The following is a 15,090-nucleotide window of genomic DNA, read 5'->3' as shown; positions in this document are numbered from 1 at the left end:
TTAAAGTTTCTCAGAAAAGTACATTCTTTTTCTTTTGACTGATCAAGCCACGGGAAAAAGTTAATAACATTTACCAAAACATACACATTATAATAAAACAGACACTTCTGAGCACAATTTTTAAAGGCAATGTCAAAACCTTTTATTGGTTAAATAGGAGTGGGCCCTTTAAGGAGTAGAGATCAAGGCCCTTTTGGACCAGGCATCCAAGCAAAACCAATAGTTTATTTAATAGGGGTGTGGTTGTTCAATGGACAACCTCAATTTCTCTAATATATCATATTCAAAAACACTGAATTTATGCCAGAACAATCTCTCAGCTGAATCCCTTGCACTTTTAGACCAAATTTCAAATTTAATAGCATGCATTTTTGTCATTCTAGTTTGAGCCCGAAGCTTCCCCTGGTCCCAAAATATGAAAAAAAAAACTTTCCAGGAGAGTTCCCTTTGATATGTTACTATTGGATCCCATTATTCCCTTAAAGGATCTTCCCTGAAGGTCCTTCCCTAATAATGTAGGAGCTCATTCTCTTCTCTTCTAAAGAAGGTATTTATTTGAGATTTAGGTTGAGGGGGAGTCCAACCTCTGGGGCAGTCCTCCACTGTTTCCCATCAGAGTCCCTCTCAACTTCCTGGCTGGCTTACCAATTGTCACTAGTGAAACTGACAAAGACTGAACATGGTTTTATTAGCAAGTAATGCAGTAACATAACAAAATGAATTCAAGACCCCTCATTAGGTACAAGGCTACCAAGTCATAGATAACAAAACTTTCTATATATATGAGGAACTAATCAAGTTATATAATCTTGAGCAGCAAGAGCATTTCTTCTTTCTGACTGGCCAGAACATGATATAATCAGAGGATTCTAATCACAAACTGAACCAGAACAGTTTGCAATAATTCCCTGAAATAAAAATATTTTATGTCACAAAACAAACAGTTCACAAATTCAATTTTATACTTTCAAGTGTAGGGCTGAAAAAAATCATATAATTTTAATAAATGCAAAAAAGAGCTTTTGACAGCATGTAACACCCATTCATGTTAAAAACACTATAAAATATAAAAATAAAAGATAGCTTCCTTAAAATAAGTAGCACTTCTCTAAAAACAAGAGTAAGTCTTAACTATAATGAGAATAAGCTAAAAGGTTTTCCAATAAATTCAGGAGTAAAGCAAGGACACCCATTACTATTTAACACTGTACCAGAAATACTATCTGTAACAATAAGAAAAAACTAAAGGAAAAAGTATAGGCAATGAGGAACAACACAATCACTTTTTGGTGATGATATAAGTTATAAGGCATATAATAAACCCACAAAAATCATCAGCATTTCTGTATATTACCAACAAATTTCAGCAGAAAGTTAAGAAAAAAAATTCCATATAAAATAAGGAAAATATAAATTACTTAGCAAAATGCCCATCAAAAAGGACTCCAACACTATATGAGCACAATCACAAAATGACTCCATACAAAATGTCAGACCTAGACAACTAGAGAAGTATTCATTGCTCATGGATAAGCTGAACCAATATAATAATATTATTATGTAAATTAATTTACTTATTCAGTGTCGTCCCAAATCAAACTACCAAAGAATTACTTTATAGAAATTAAAACAAAATTCAACTGGAAGCAGATAGGTGAAGCATTAGGTAGAGCTCTAGACCTAGAGTCAAGAAGATCCAGTCTTAGACATTTACTAGCAATGTGACCTCTCTCTGCCTCAGTTTCCTTGACTATAAAATGGGGATAATAATTGCACCTACCATATAGGGTTGTGAGGATCAAATGGTATCTGTAAAAGCACTAAAGAAAATGCCTGACACTTAGTAGGTGCTATGTAAATTCTTATTCTCTTCCCCCCTCAACCATTTAGAGAAACAAAAATCAAGAACATCATAAGAAATGATTGAGGGGATTGGGGGGGGGAGAAGACCTAGCAGTAGTAGCAGATCTCAAACTAAGCTACAAAGCTGTAGTCACAAAAATGAATTACTAAGAAATAGAGAAATTAAGTAGAATAGATAAAGGCACATAATATATAGAAACAAATAAGTACAGGAACCTCATGTTTTATTTTTTTTAAAGTAAGAACTATTCAATTAAAACTTCAGAAAACTAGCAAAACTAAGATTAAGCTAACATCTCACACTGTATACCACAATAAGCTCAAAATCAGTACATGATTTAAACATAAATGGTAACATAAGCAATTCAGAGGAACATGCTAGAAATTATTGGTCAGCTCTAAAGATAAAGGAAGAAGTTATGACCGAAGGAAAACTTAGATACTATATTTCAAGAAATCATAACAAAAACTGCTCAGATATATTAGAAACACTCAGATGAAAAAGTGAAAATAGAAAAAAAAATTAATAATTCCTATATAAAAAAAATACTGAAAGCCTCTAATATCAAAGAACCATATACTTGGGATCACACAAGAACTGGAATCTTCCACTAAAAACCAGAGGAAATTTTAGAAATCAGTTTTCCAAAGAGATAGGCTTACAACCAATAATAATTTAACCCTACAAATCTGAGTATAACCCTACTTAGGGAAAAAACAGACTTCTCATACAACAGAGGGCTTTCAAGTATCTCTAATGAAAAAGAACAGTTAATTATAAACACAAAGAATCCAGAGAATCCTTTCTAGAAAGGTAAATTTACTCAAGTAATTAGGAGAGGGTATTTTACAGTAGTGTTAATATTCCAAAGGGAGAGAAGAAAGAAGTAGCCCTTTAGAAACCAATGTCTTCAAAAAATCTGTACGAGTTAAAATATGAAGATGTAGGGGGTGGGAATAGTTCTCTGAGGATCTGAGTAACAAAGATAAAAGGCAAAAACAGAGGAAGGGAAAGGGAGTGTGGGCCATCACATTCTAACTTACTTTACGCTAAAGTAAAACAAAGGATGGGTCAATACACATCCCAAACACATTTTGCAGTAGAAATTCAATCAAACAACAAAGAAATAAGAAAGCACTGGAGGGGGAAGGGGCTAGAGAAGGAGAATGATCAGTCACAAGCAAAACAAATTTTTTTAAAATGATAAATTTTTTATTTTAATAACAAATTTCCACTGAGCTTTCATAAGTTATATATAATCCATATCATCTCCCTTCTTTTTTTCCCTCCCTACTTCCAGAGTTGACAAGCAATTCAATCTGGGTTATACATGTATTACCTTGCAAAACATGTTTCCGTATTATTCATTTTGGTAATAATCTTATAAAACCAAAGCCCTAAAACACATACCCAACTACACAAGTGATAAATCACGTTTCCATCTGCATTCCTACTCCAACAACTCTTTCTCTGGAAGTGGATAGTATTCTTTTTCTTAAGTCCTTCAGAATTGTCCTGGATCATTTTATTGCTGTTAGTAACAAAGTCTATCACATTTCATTGTTTTCACAATATTGTTGTTATGGTGTACAAGGTTCTGGTTCTGCTTATTTCACTCTTCATCAGTTCTTGTAGGTCTTTCCAGCTTTTTTCTGAAATCATCCTGTTCATTTCTTACAGCACAATAGTAGTCCATCACTGTCCATCACATACCACAATTTGTTCAACCATTCCCCAACTGAGGGACATCATTTTAGTTTCCAATTCTTTGCCACACAAAAAGAGCAGCTATAAATATTTTTGTACAAACAGGTCCTTTCCCATTTTTGAAATCTCATTGGGATATAGACCTATTACTGGATCAAAGGTTATGCATTTTTAATAGCCCTTTGGGTATATTTCCAAATTGCCCTCCAGAATGGTTGGATCAGTTCACAACTCCACTAGCAATGCATTAGTGTCCCAATTTTGCCTCATCCCCCCTGCCAACATGTCATTCTTTACTGTTATATTGACCAATCTGATACCTGAGGTGGTACCTAAGAGTTGGCAAAACAAACTTCTTGATCTGAGGAGATGGTAGGATTAAAGTAGGAGGAAAAAATAAAAGGGCTAGAATATAGGAAATGCTTTGTATTTCCTCTTAGACAATTATGGGATTACTGAACAAATAGTACATAATCTAATGGAATATTATTACTCCATAGGATATGACAGAGACAATTTTAGAGAATCCTGGGTAGTATGAACCAAGGCAAAGTCAAATGAGCAATTTATACAAAGAACCACAACAGCAAATAAAAACAACTATTAAAGACTTAAAAACAATGATGAAAACACTAACCAATCATGCTTCCAGAGAGCCTATGATTAAGCATGTTTAAGTTTGTGAAGAGAAGGTACAGAGATGTATTTTGTGGCAGAGATACCATATGGATTAATTTTGATTGAATATGCTTTCTCTTGGTTATGGAGTTGGGGGATTAACAGAGATGGATGATAGGGAAGGCAGTAGTGATGCCCCTTCTCCAAATGAGGACCACTGAAACATTTTTCTAAATGCACAGAAGACAAGAGAAGATAAGAAGGAAGCACATAAAAATGCAAACAGTATAACATGGATATTCAGAGTTTCATATAGTCTTCTTGGCTTCTGCTATGAATGTGAAAATGCTTTTTTTTTAAAAAATGCTATTTTTTTGGTGGTTCAAGTTTTAAAAGATTACTAATAATACAATAAGCTACCTACTGTGTTGAACATTGTGCTAATCACAAAGAATTCTTTTAAAAAGGCACAAAAAAATTTCTGCTCTCAAGGAGAAAACAATCTAAGGGAATAGACAATATGAAAATAAATATGTACAAACAAAATATAGCCAAGATAAAAGGAGATGACCAACAGGAGATGGTATTAGTATTAAGGGAAACAGGGACAGCCAAAAAGCAGAAAGTGTGATTTAAACTGAGACTTGAAAGAAGCCATGAGATTGTAAAAATGGAGACTTGAACCCAGGACTGCATTTCCCAGAAGTCCTTGCTCACTTCCCAACATGCCTTGTAACTTCACCTGGGCCGAGAGAGTGAGATGGGGTATTTAACCTGGTTGTAAAGGCTACTGGGGCTCTTTCCCGTTTCCGCTTCCAAGCAAGACGCATCTCTTTCATGATGTAGGTGAGTTTAAATGGGCCTCTCGGCCCACCTAGCCCATGCCTTTCTTACTTGTATTTTCTTAAATTCCTTATTTTAAATAAACCTCTAAAAATATAATACTTCTAGAGAGAAACTAATTTCTACCTTGCCTCAGTTTCCCCCAAAATTGTAACTGTTACAAGATATAGAAAAGAGAATGTTCCAGTCATGGAGGATAGCCAGTGAGAATGCAGGAGCGGGAAGATGGAAGTGGCTTTGGTAAGGAACAGCAAGAAAACTGATGTCACTGCATCAAAGGATGAATGAAGGAAAGGGAAGGTATAACAAGATTGAAAAAGTAGGAAGAGAATAGCTTATTAAAAAAACCTTAAAATCAAAATAAAGGCCTATATATTGATTCTAAAAGTAATAGGAAGTCACTAGAATTTATTAAATTGGGGAAAGAGGGGGTGACAGTCATACTTACACTTTAGGAAGATCACTCTGACAGCCAAGTGGAAAAGGGACTACAGTGGGGAGAGACTAGAGGCAGATTACCGCAATAGTCAATGAGATAATAGTGGTCTGCACCTGAGTGGTAACATTGTCAAGGAAGAGAAAGGGGCAGAGACCTTGGAAATGTTGGAAAGGGCCAACTTATTAAAAGCCCTTTGTAGGACAGACTATATAGAGTTAAGAGTGAGGAATCAAGAATGATATTGTAACCGCGAAAAATGTGGGTTTCATGACTGTGAATTGTCAAAACTGTAAAGATAATTTTTAGTGTCTTAATTTAAATAAAAAATAAGTGGTCACCATGGGAAAATTCCCAAATATGAAAATACCCAAGTCAGCTGTGTTTTATGGAGATTTTAATTAATACAAATGAAGGAATTAAGGGAAGGAAGAGAGAGTAGGAAGGGCCTGAGTCTTAAGAGAGACTAGTCAGTCTTTTATCATTCACCACAAGATTGTCCCAAGCAAAACTCCCGTCCTTCACTGAAATCCTCAACTCCTGAACTGAGTTCAGAGACCCAGCTCCTCCAACTAACTCCAAACTCCAACCTCCATGGTGAACTCCCTGAACTCAGTTCAGAGAGCTCCTTTTAAGGAGAAATTTCTCTTATGTCACCTCCCCTAAATTTTCACATCTACGAAACACAGTAGAAGTTTTCCCCAAGATTGTCCATTCTTAGTTCACATCTCTCTTTAGTTCTCACTTTCTCTGGGTAGATTATATCTTTTGAGTATTTCACATCTCTTTTGCTAAACTTGCCTTTTCTAAGTTGCTTGATCTTTTAGTGATTAATTTAACCTTTATAGGTACTTAGCACCCTTTTGTATTAGATCTAAAAATAGACCTAGCTTAAAGGTTCTAGCTTTACTATAAGTATGAGTTAGGGACTTTTCATTGTTCATCAGGAGTTTACAACTTTATCTTCCCCTAAGGCACTGTCTGAGCAGGGTGGAGTAATTTTAAAGTTCTCAATACATTCCTGACCAAGTACCTATATTGTTACAATAGAGGAATAGCTTAACCAAATCTTCTAAGATAGAGTCTGAGGACTTTTAAGATTCACAATATCTAGGTAGTGAATATGGGCGATAAGAAGAATGGTAGCACCCATTCCTCTAGGAAATTTAAGAAAGGATTTGGGGGAAAGATGGCAATTTCAATCTTGGACATTTTACAGAGATGCAAGATTTAGAGATCTTTAGGAGAGAGAGGTGAGGGTTGGGTAAATTGATCTAAGGATTAGCTGTATAGAGGAAATAACTGAATAATTAAATCTATAGGACCTGAAGAGATCACCAAACAAATTTGATACCAAAGAAGAGAAGAGGACCTGAGGACAACGAAATAATTTGTTGTCTTTGTTTAGCCATTTATCATCATGACATGACTCATTTTGAAATTTTCTTGGAAAAGATAACTATAGTAATTTGCCATTTCCTCTTCCAGCTCATTTTGCAGATGAGTAAACTGAGGCAAATAGGGTTCAATGATTTGCTCAGTATCACAGCTAGTAAGTGCCTAAGCTTCAGGTCAGGCACTCTTTATCTATTGTCACCTAGCTACCTAAACTTAAGTATCATAGCATTAACAGTTTTACCTTGGAAAATTTACAAAAATAGACTACAATGATCCCACACCGATCCTGGGAGTTATATTCCAGACCCCCACAATAAATGAAAAACCAGGAAGTAGCGGCTATATTTATTTTATTACTTATATATATTTTAAGGCTTTATAAACCCTTCCCACTCTCCTATAAATTTTTTCCACACTTAGTAAACTACAATCACTGAGCCAATCAGCACCCAGTGCTATGGTTGGCCAACTTTCATTCCATCAGTCAATAGTGTGCCACTGTTAACTCCAAGATACAGAATTAGATTTTTTTTTTAAACTTGTGATACAACGAAGTCAGGACAAGGGGATAAGTGAACTGTGATATAGGGAGGACAGACTGTATATAGTTTATAGGTGGATCATCATCCATTCTACTAACATAAAGATTTCCAATTACTTCTTTATAGAGGAGCTACTTTTTAATTTTGTAATCCCTTACTAGAGGGAAGTAGTGTGTGAAAATGTTCTCAGAATTTTTGTACAAAAATATTTCCAGCCCACTCTTTGTGGTAGCAAAAGACTGGAAAATGAGGGAATGCCCTTCTACTGGGGAATGGCTGAACAAATTGTGGTACATGTTGGTGAAGGAATACTATTGTGCTAAAAGGAATAATGAACTGGAGGAATTCCATGTGAATTGGAACCACCTCCAGGAACTGATGCAGAGTGAAAGGAGCAGAACCAGGAGAACCTTATACACAGAGACTGATACACTATGGCACAATCAAATGTAATGGACTTCTCTACTAGCAGCAATGCAATGATCCAGGACAATTCTGAGAGAGAAAGAACATCATCCACATTCAGAGGAAGAATTATGGGAATAGAAACACAGAAGAAAAAAAGACTCCTTGATCACATGATCCAATGGGGATATGATTGGGGATGTAGACTCTAAGCAATCACCCTAGTACAAATATCAAAAATATGGAAATAGGTCTTGATCAAGGACACATGTAAAACCCAATGGAATTGAGCTTTGGCTATAGGAGGGGATTGGGAGGAGGGGAGGGAAAGAACATGAATCATGTATCCATGGAAAATTTTTCTTAATTAAATTTAAAAAATAATAAAATTTTAAAAAAGAATTTCAACTAACAAGGCTCAGGTCAATCCTTCCACCCCAGAAGCCATAGTAAAGAAGACAACATGTCAATAATCTACTGATATATACCAAAACCAAATGTATATGACTCCCAGAACTATGCAGTAAAATAACCAATAGACAAGAATGTGAATCCTAGTTCTATTTACTCCTTTTATATTAGGCAAGTCATTTAACTTCTCTGGGCCTCAGTTTCTTCATTTATTATATGAGGTTGAAACAGATGATCTCTAATGTCCCTTTCCACAATCAAATTCTATGATGTTACAACTTCATTCCATTATAACATCAAATAAGTTAAATTATTTTTATTTTTCTTTCTTTGGGGGAAAAAAATGGAACACTGAATGGCTCTCATTTTTTTAAATGATCAGTAGTACAATTAAAAAAAAGGGGGGGGGATTCCCTGCTATTACTTTAGAAGACACTATGAAAACATCTGGGAGGCTAACTTTAACTGTGTTTTTAACATTATCAGGTCATTACAAGCCCAATCCTTCCCCAAATTTCAAACAGCAACTATACTGTCTACTAACAATAGTTACTTTACATCTGAACCTCAGATAGAAATAGTATTTGTAAAACAACACATCATTTAGGAACAAGAAAATAAGTACAAATACTTGGGGGGGGGGGGGCTAAAATTAAGTTGAAAGCAAAAAGGGTTTATTTTAGAAGGTGTAATCATTGAGGTTAGAAGAAAGTTCATATATGTGATACCCATTTTTTATCATGTCTAAAGCTTCTGAGGTCACCAGGTCAAAGAATGTTTACTTAAATTATAAAATAAATGTTTAATTATGTTCAAATTAAATAAGTTTAGATCAGCATCCTTAAAGATCTTAAGCCAATAACAATGGCCACTGGCTACTCAGAATGCTATCTAATAATAGTAATAATTTATATCATCCACTCATTTCAAGCCATGTCCAACTGTGACCTCATTTGGGATTTTTTGGCAAAGATACTGTGGTGGTCTGCCATTTCCTATTCCAGTTAATTTTACAGATGAGGAAACTGAAACAAACTGTGACTTGACCAAGATCACACAGCTAGTATATGTCTGAGGCCAAATTTGAACTCAGGAAAAGGAATCTTTCTGACTCCAAGCCAGGCATTCTATCCTCTGTGCCATCTAGCTGCCCTTAATAGTATTACTCATAGCTAACATTTATATAGCATCTACTAAGGGCCAGGCACTATGCTTAGTTTAAGAATTTAAGAATTAAATCTTATATTAAATCCTCATAGCAACTGTGGGAGATGGTTGCTACCATTATGTCCAACTCACAGATTAGGTAACTGAGGCAAAAAGAAGTTAAGAGATTTGATTTAGGATCACACGTAATTCATCTGAGGCTGGATTGTAAGCTACCTAGCTACTGACTGCTTCGGTTTCTTGGATGTCACACACACACATCTGTGAGGCTCTTTATCTCTGGAAATAAGAATAAGGACTGAACTCAAAGTAGTATATTTAAAGCCCTTCCAAAACCTATCTTCAAAATAACTTCCCATACTATTCTTCATTACACGCTGTACATTCTAACCAAACAGGCCTACTAACTGGACCCCAATCCATCTGCCCTCTTTTTAAAAGCCTTTGCATGCTCTCCTCATCTTTGCTTCTCAGAATCCACCAACTTCCTTTAAAATTCAGCTCAAGGCCTACCTTCCTGATCTACCATTCATGATCTGGTGCTCCTGGTGCTTTACTTCTCTTAGTTTTATTTTGTAATAGGGATCTTATCTACGTTCGGAACCCAAAAGAATGTAAGCTCCTTGAGAACAGTCTGTTTTATTTTTGAATCTGTACCTAGCAAATAGGCATTTAATAAAAATGCCAAACTGTCATAAGGGCTCTAAAAATCACAAAAATATCTGTGTAAAGTGGTCACATACAGTATTCCCAAATTTCTTCTTGAAAATATTGCTAGTCAGAATAAACCTATAGTAACTTTTGTTGTAGTACCAGACAAAGGAAAATAAAACATTAAGAGGAAGATCTTGCAGGAGTTCCCGAAAATATTGGTTTGTTGAACCAAAGGAGTGCTATGGAATCTGTCAGTCTAACAGCAGAAATAGCTATCAGCAGTCAGAAAGATTAAGCTTTGTGATACTATAAGCTTCTCCCTTCCTGTCTCCCACCAAAACTCAGTGGCTCAGGGTAGGTGCAAAAGAATTGCTAGTTATTAGTTAGTAGAAAGCCTACACCCATAGTGGAAATGATCCTTGCTTGCTTTTCAAAGACAGCCAGCAGAGTAAAAGGGCTGGTAGGTCCAACCTAACTAGAATGGCTTCAAATAAAAGACTAGTAACAGACTCCATTCCATGCCTGTAGTAGTGAGAGGAACAATACCAGACTGGCTACAGTATCTATCCAAAGCCTATAGTCCCCTCCCCCCAGGAGAATTAGTGACTCAACAAAGTATAAAGTTGTTAACAGAAAATAAAAAGGACAATTTTGATTATATAAAATTGAAAAGCTTTTGTACCCAAATGCAGTAAGAATTATAAGAAATACAGTAAGGGGGAGGAATCTTTACAACTAATTTCTAGAATAAATGATATCCAAGAAATGAAAAGAAGTGATCAAAATATTTTTAGAAATGAGATATTTCCCAATAAATAGCTATTGTCAAAGGACAGAACAAGCAGATTTCAAATGAAGAAAATACAAATTATCAACAATCACATAACACACCTATACATACACATATACATGAATACAGTAATGAATGTAAAGAAACTATGAAAGACTTCAGTGTGCAAATAAATTTAGTTAGTAAAAAGAATTTCTAAGACTGACCAGGGAAGGCCTTTCAATTCTTGGCAGAGAAGTGAAAAAGAGGTGTAGAATGTAGTTCAGAGGCAGAAACATAGGGCAGTTTTATCACTATTATGTTAAATTAAACACTACTTTAAAAAAAAAATAAAAGCTAGTAAAGTCTTCTGAGGCCAAATTTAAATTCTGGTCTTCCTGATGCCAGGCTTCACCACCCAGCTACCTAAAAAGTAAGTTTCTAAAAAAATATTATTTGCCCAATAACTATTAATTTAATGCCAATTTTAAAGTGAAAAGTACCAATATTACTGATTTCAGGGAAAGTCTGTTTAAAAGAAACCTCAGAGAGTAAACAAACATTAACTGTAAAAAAGAACTAGTGAGGTTACAAAGACTGAAATTATATCAATTCTTTTAAACCTGGATCTTGAGCTTCATGAATCAATTTAACTGCCCTTTTCCCAATCCAAAAACCTATATGTTCTCACATATGGTTTTATTTTTCCTTTTTGAAAAATGAAACTTCTGCTACATAGCATAATACTGACTTCTGAGGAGCTTCAAATTACGCTACATGTTATTAAATAGTTCCCACAATTTTCCTAAAAATACATATTGTGAAAGTTAACAGAAGATGTGACTTGCCTAGAAACATAGTAGAATCGTAATCTTAGAGCAGGAAGGTACTTTAGAAACTGTAGTTCATGACATACTGTTAATACTAACAAGACAAATTTCCTAACATCATACTTAAATCTTACACTCAACATTTAAACAAAATCTGAAATTCATAATGTTCCCTAAAATTCTACTTCTGTATATGAAGACACAGACTTTCTTAAATTCTAGCCTCTAAAAATAACTTCCCAATCCAGGTCTAATATAGATCCTTTCGATTCTTGGATATATTTGACCATTGCTATTTATGTAGTAATAAATGAAGCCTCTACTGATCCAAAGCATAAGCAAGATGTTTGTGGCAAACAAGCCAAATAATTTCTTATCATTAGACATCTTATTAAACAAAAGCATTTATAAAAAATGTGCCAACGATCAGATGTTTGTAAACACACCTTGCAAAAGATTTAACAAGGGAAGAGAGAAAAAGTTGTCTTGAGAGTCCACACAGTCCAAACAACCATAACTTAGTGTTCCTAAAAGTACATGGGGGGGAGAGGGGGGAGAGGGTGGTGGAATGGTCTCTTAACTTCTTGGACAAACTATTAACAACGGTAATAGTTCAACGCCAATCTTCCTACTCCACCCAACGAGTTTTGGGAAACTGTCGTCCACAATTCCCAACCAGAGAATAAGTTGTGTCATCCAAAGGCCCTCCCTCTAGAAATGTGCCAGAATTTTGGTTCGAAGAAGCAGAGAAACCCCTAAACACAAAACAGCAGTTTTACAAACTCCTCTCCAACCAAACCCCTTCCCCACAGCCAGAGAAGCTCGGACCAAACAACAAAGTCCCAGCAAGTGTTAGATCAATACTTCGCATTAGAAGACTCTAAAAAGCTAAGGTTGTTCTCCACACCAAAACTAGGCACCAACCCGGACCCCGAGGCTACTCAACTCCCCATCAAAAGGGGAAGAGAGCAGGAAACGACAGTGGGTTACTTTGCTCTCAAGGTGCGGCCTCTAGGCACAATGAGGTGGGGACAGGACCTCGGCGCCAAGTCCAGAACAATACGAGAGGCCGGGCAAACAGCTGAACTTCCCACCAGTCTCCGCGGCCCGCGGCCGCCGGCTGGGCGGACTCCGAAAGCGGCCAGCCAGAGACATCACACTCAGTCCCAAGGTTGGGGAAGAGGGGAAAGAGTGAAACAAGACGAAAGCATTGAGAGGTGGGGGCAGCGATCTCCGCTCTCTCCGGGAGGGGGGCTCTTGTAGGGTCCCCACTCCAGTCAAGGAGGCAAAAAGGCAACAGCAAGTGCCGCCCCCACCATCAACCAGCCCCCTCACTCCCCCGGTGGGATCCCGATCCGCACAGGCTAAACGCCCCACCTCCACCCGACACACCCGGGAGGACCCCGGGATGGGGGTGGGAATTCCCCTTCCTCCCAGCTCCTCTTCCTCAGGGACTCGGCTCGGCGCCCGCACTCCCCTCGCCGCCTCGGCCGCAGGAGGCGGGGAGGAGAGGGGGCCGCACCGGCCCGCCCCGGACGGGAGGGAGCCCGTTGGCTCTGGGCGCAAGGGACAATGAGGAGGGGGAGGGCAGCGCGCAAGAGAAGCGCCGCTGAAGCCCCCGGCCCCTCGGGCCCGGAGACCCCCGGTGCCGCCGTGCCTCACCTCCGAGCCCCGCCGCCCAGGAGAGAAGCAGAATTAACACTCTCAGCAACACCATCTTCCGCCGCCGCTGCCTCCGCCGTCGCCGCTAGCCCAGGCCCCGCCGCCGCCTCTTCACGGGTTAACAACAGCACATTGATCCGGTGGGAGAAACTGAAGGGGCTTGGTCCGGAGCCTCCGCGGGAACCCAGGACCCTCCCCCGGCCGCTGGTGCCGCCAAGCACCTCCTTCTTGCTCTACTTCAGCGGCCGGCTGCGCTTCCAGTACCTCCAAAACAGGGACCTCCCTCCCCCCCCACTTCCTTGTTTCCTTCCTTCTCCGTTTTCCTTCCCTCCCTCCCTTTTTCCCTCCTCTGCTTCCCTCCGCTGCCCCCTCCCCCCGAGCCCTCGACCTCCGCCTCCTTCCTCACCACGTGATGCGCGGGCGTCCAACGGGCACCACGGGGCCGCACCCGTCCCTCCTCCCCCCTCCCTCGGCTGCCCCGCGTGACGCGCGCTCCTTCTTTGACTACACGGACCACCGTCGCGGTTTCCTATTCCCCAACCTTGAATTGGTCTCTCACTCGCCAACTTTGCCCCTCCCCTAGAGAGGCGGTGTCTCAGCTGGCACCTCCTCCAACCCCCAGGAGAAGCGGCTTCTGAGCGGCGCGCGCGTTGCGAAAGAGTGCCCTCCTCCGCCTTAAAGCCACAGAAGCCTCCGATTTTTATTTTAACCAAATAGTCAAAGTTGGTCAAAATGAGACAGTAGTGAATGCCCACTTCCGGCCTGTGACGTAGATGTAGTTTTTTTAGATATTTAAATTTTATTGTTTTATTATGACCACATTTCTTACTGTATTTCTCCCTAACCCATTCAGGAGGGTTATCCTTATGGTAAAGAATAAAAAAAAGTTATATAAAACTAGTCAACATTTTTTTAAAAGACTGACGTTATATGCAATATTTTTACACCCGTAGTTCTGCAAAGGAAGGTCTGCTGCCTTCTTTAAGTCTCTTCTTCAGAGCCAAGTTCTTTATAATTTCACAACATTCAGTTTTCCATTTTTTTAGTGGTTGCCGAATTTCATATTTACATCGTCATTGTGCATGTTGTTTTCATAGATTAATTTACTTCACTTTTCGTCCATTCTTAAGAATATTTTCAAGTTTCTCTGCTCATGATTTCCTACAGAACGATAACATATTATATTCATGTAATAATTATCAACAGATAGTGCTTGCAAAGCTCTTTATAAATATTGTCGCCTCGTACATGAGAGGTAGATTCTATTATTTTCTCCATTATACAGATGAGGAAACAGGTAGCAAGAATTACTGACTGAAAATTCTCACTATTCGTGTGTCTTCAGTAAGATTAAAATTCGGTCTCCTCAATTCCGTGGCCAGCACTCTACCCACTACGCCACCTAGTTGCCTGTTGTGTGCCACAACTTTAGCCATCTCCTAGATATCAATCTACTTGGTTTCCAGTTATTTGCTACTACAAAAAGTGCTGCTATAAATATTTTGGTATGTACTGAGCCCTTATTTTTGTCAGTAACTTCCTACGACTATTTCTTTCAGTTGAATACTTGGGGAAAGATTTTTAGCAACTTTGTTTACATGAATCCAAATTGCTTTCTAAAATGGTCATACCACACTAATGAATTGTTGGTGGAGTTGTGAATTGATCCAACCATTCTGGAAGACAATTTGGAACAATGCCCAAAGGGCTTTAAAAGATTTGCATATCATGTGATCAAGCAATACCACTACTGCTGGGATAATAAGGAAAAATACTTGTACAAA

The 15,090-nt window shown here is 38.2% G+C and overlaps 1 protein-coding gene across 1 annotated transcript in view; it reads right to left on the bottom strand.

The window, feature by feature from the left end:
• The window catches only part of ADAM10 (ADAM metallopeptidase domain 10), a 140,681-nt gene extending 126,907 nt beyond the window's left edge, over window positions 1–13,774 (bottom strand). The window contains exon 1 of the mRNA XM_007479669.3: window positions 13,307–13,774. Coding sequence (XP_007479731.1) covers window positions 13,307–13,361 — 55 coding nt within the window. The 5' untranslated portion in view covers window positions 13,362–13,774. The remainder of the gene's footprint in view (window positions 1–13,306) is intronic.
• Between the last annotated feature and the right edge of the window lie 1,316 nt (window positions 13,775–15,090).

Source organism: Monodelphis domestica, chromosome 1 (assembly GCF_027887165.1).
Source record: "Monodelphis domestica isolate mMonDom1 chromosome 1, mMonDom1.pri, whole genome shotgun sequence".
Taxonomy (NCBI): Eukaryota; Metazoa; Chordata; class Mammalia; order Didelphimorphia; family Didelphidae; genus Monodelphis; species Monodelphis domestica.
This window is presented reverse-complemented; position numbering and strand designations above follow the sequence as displayed.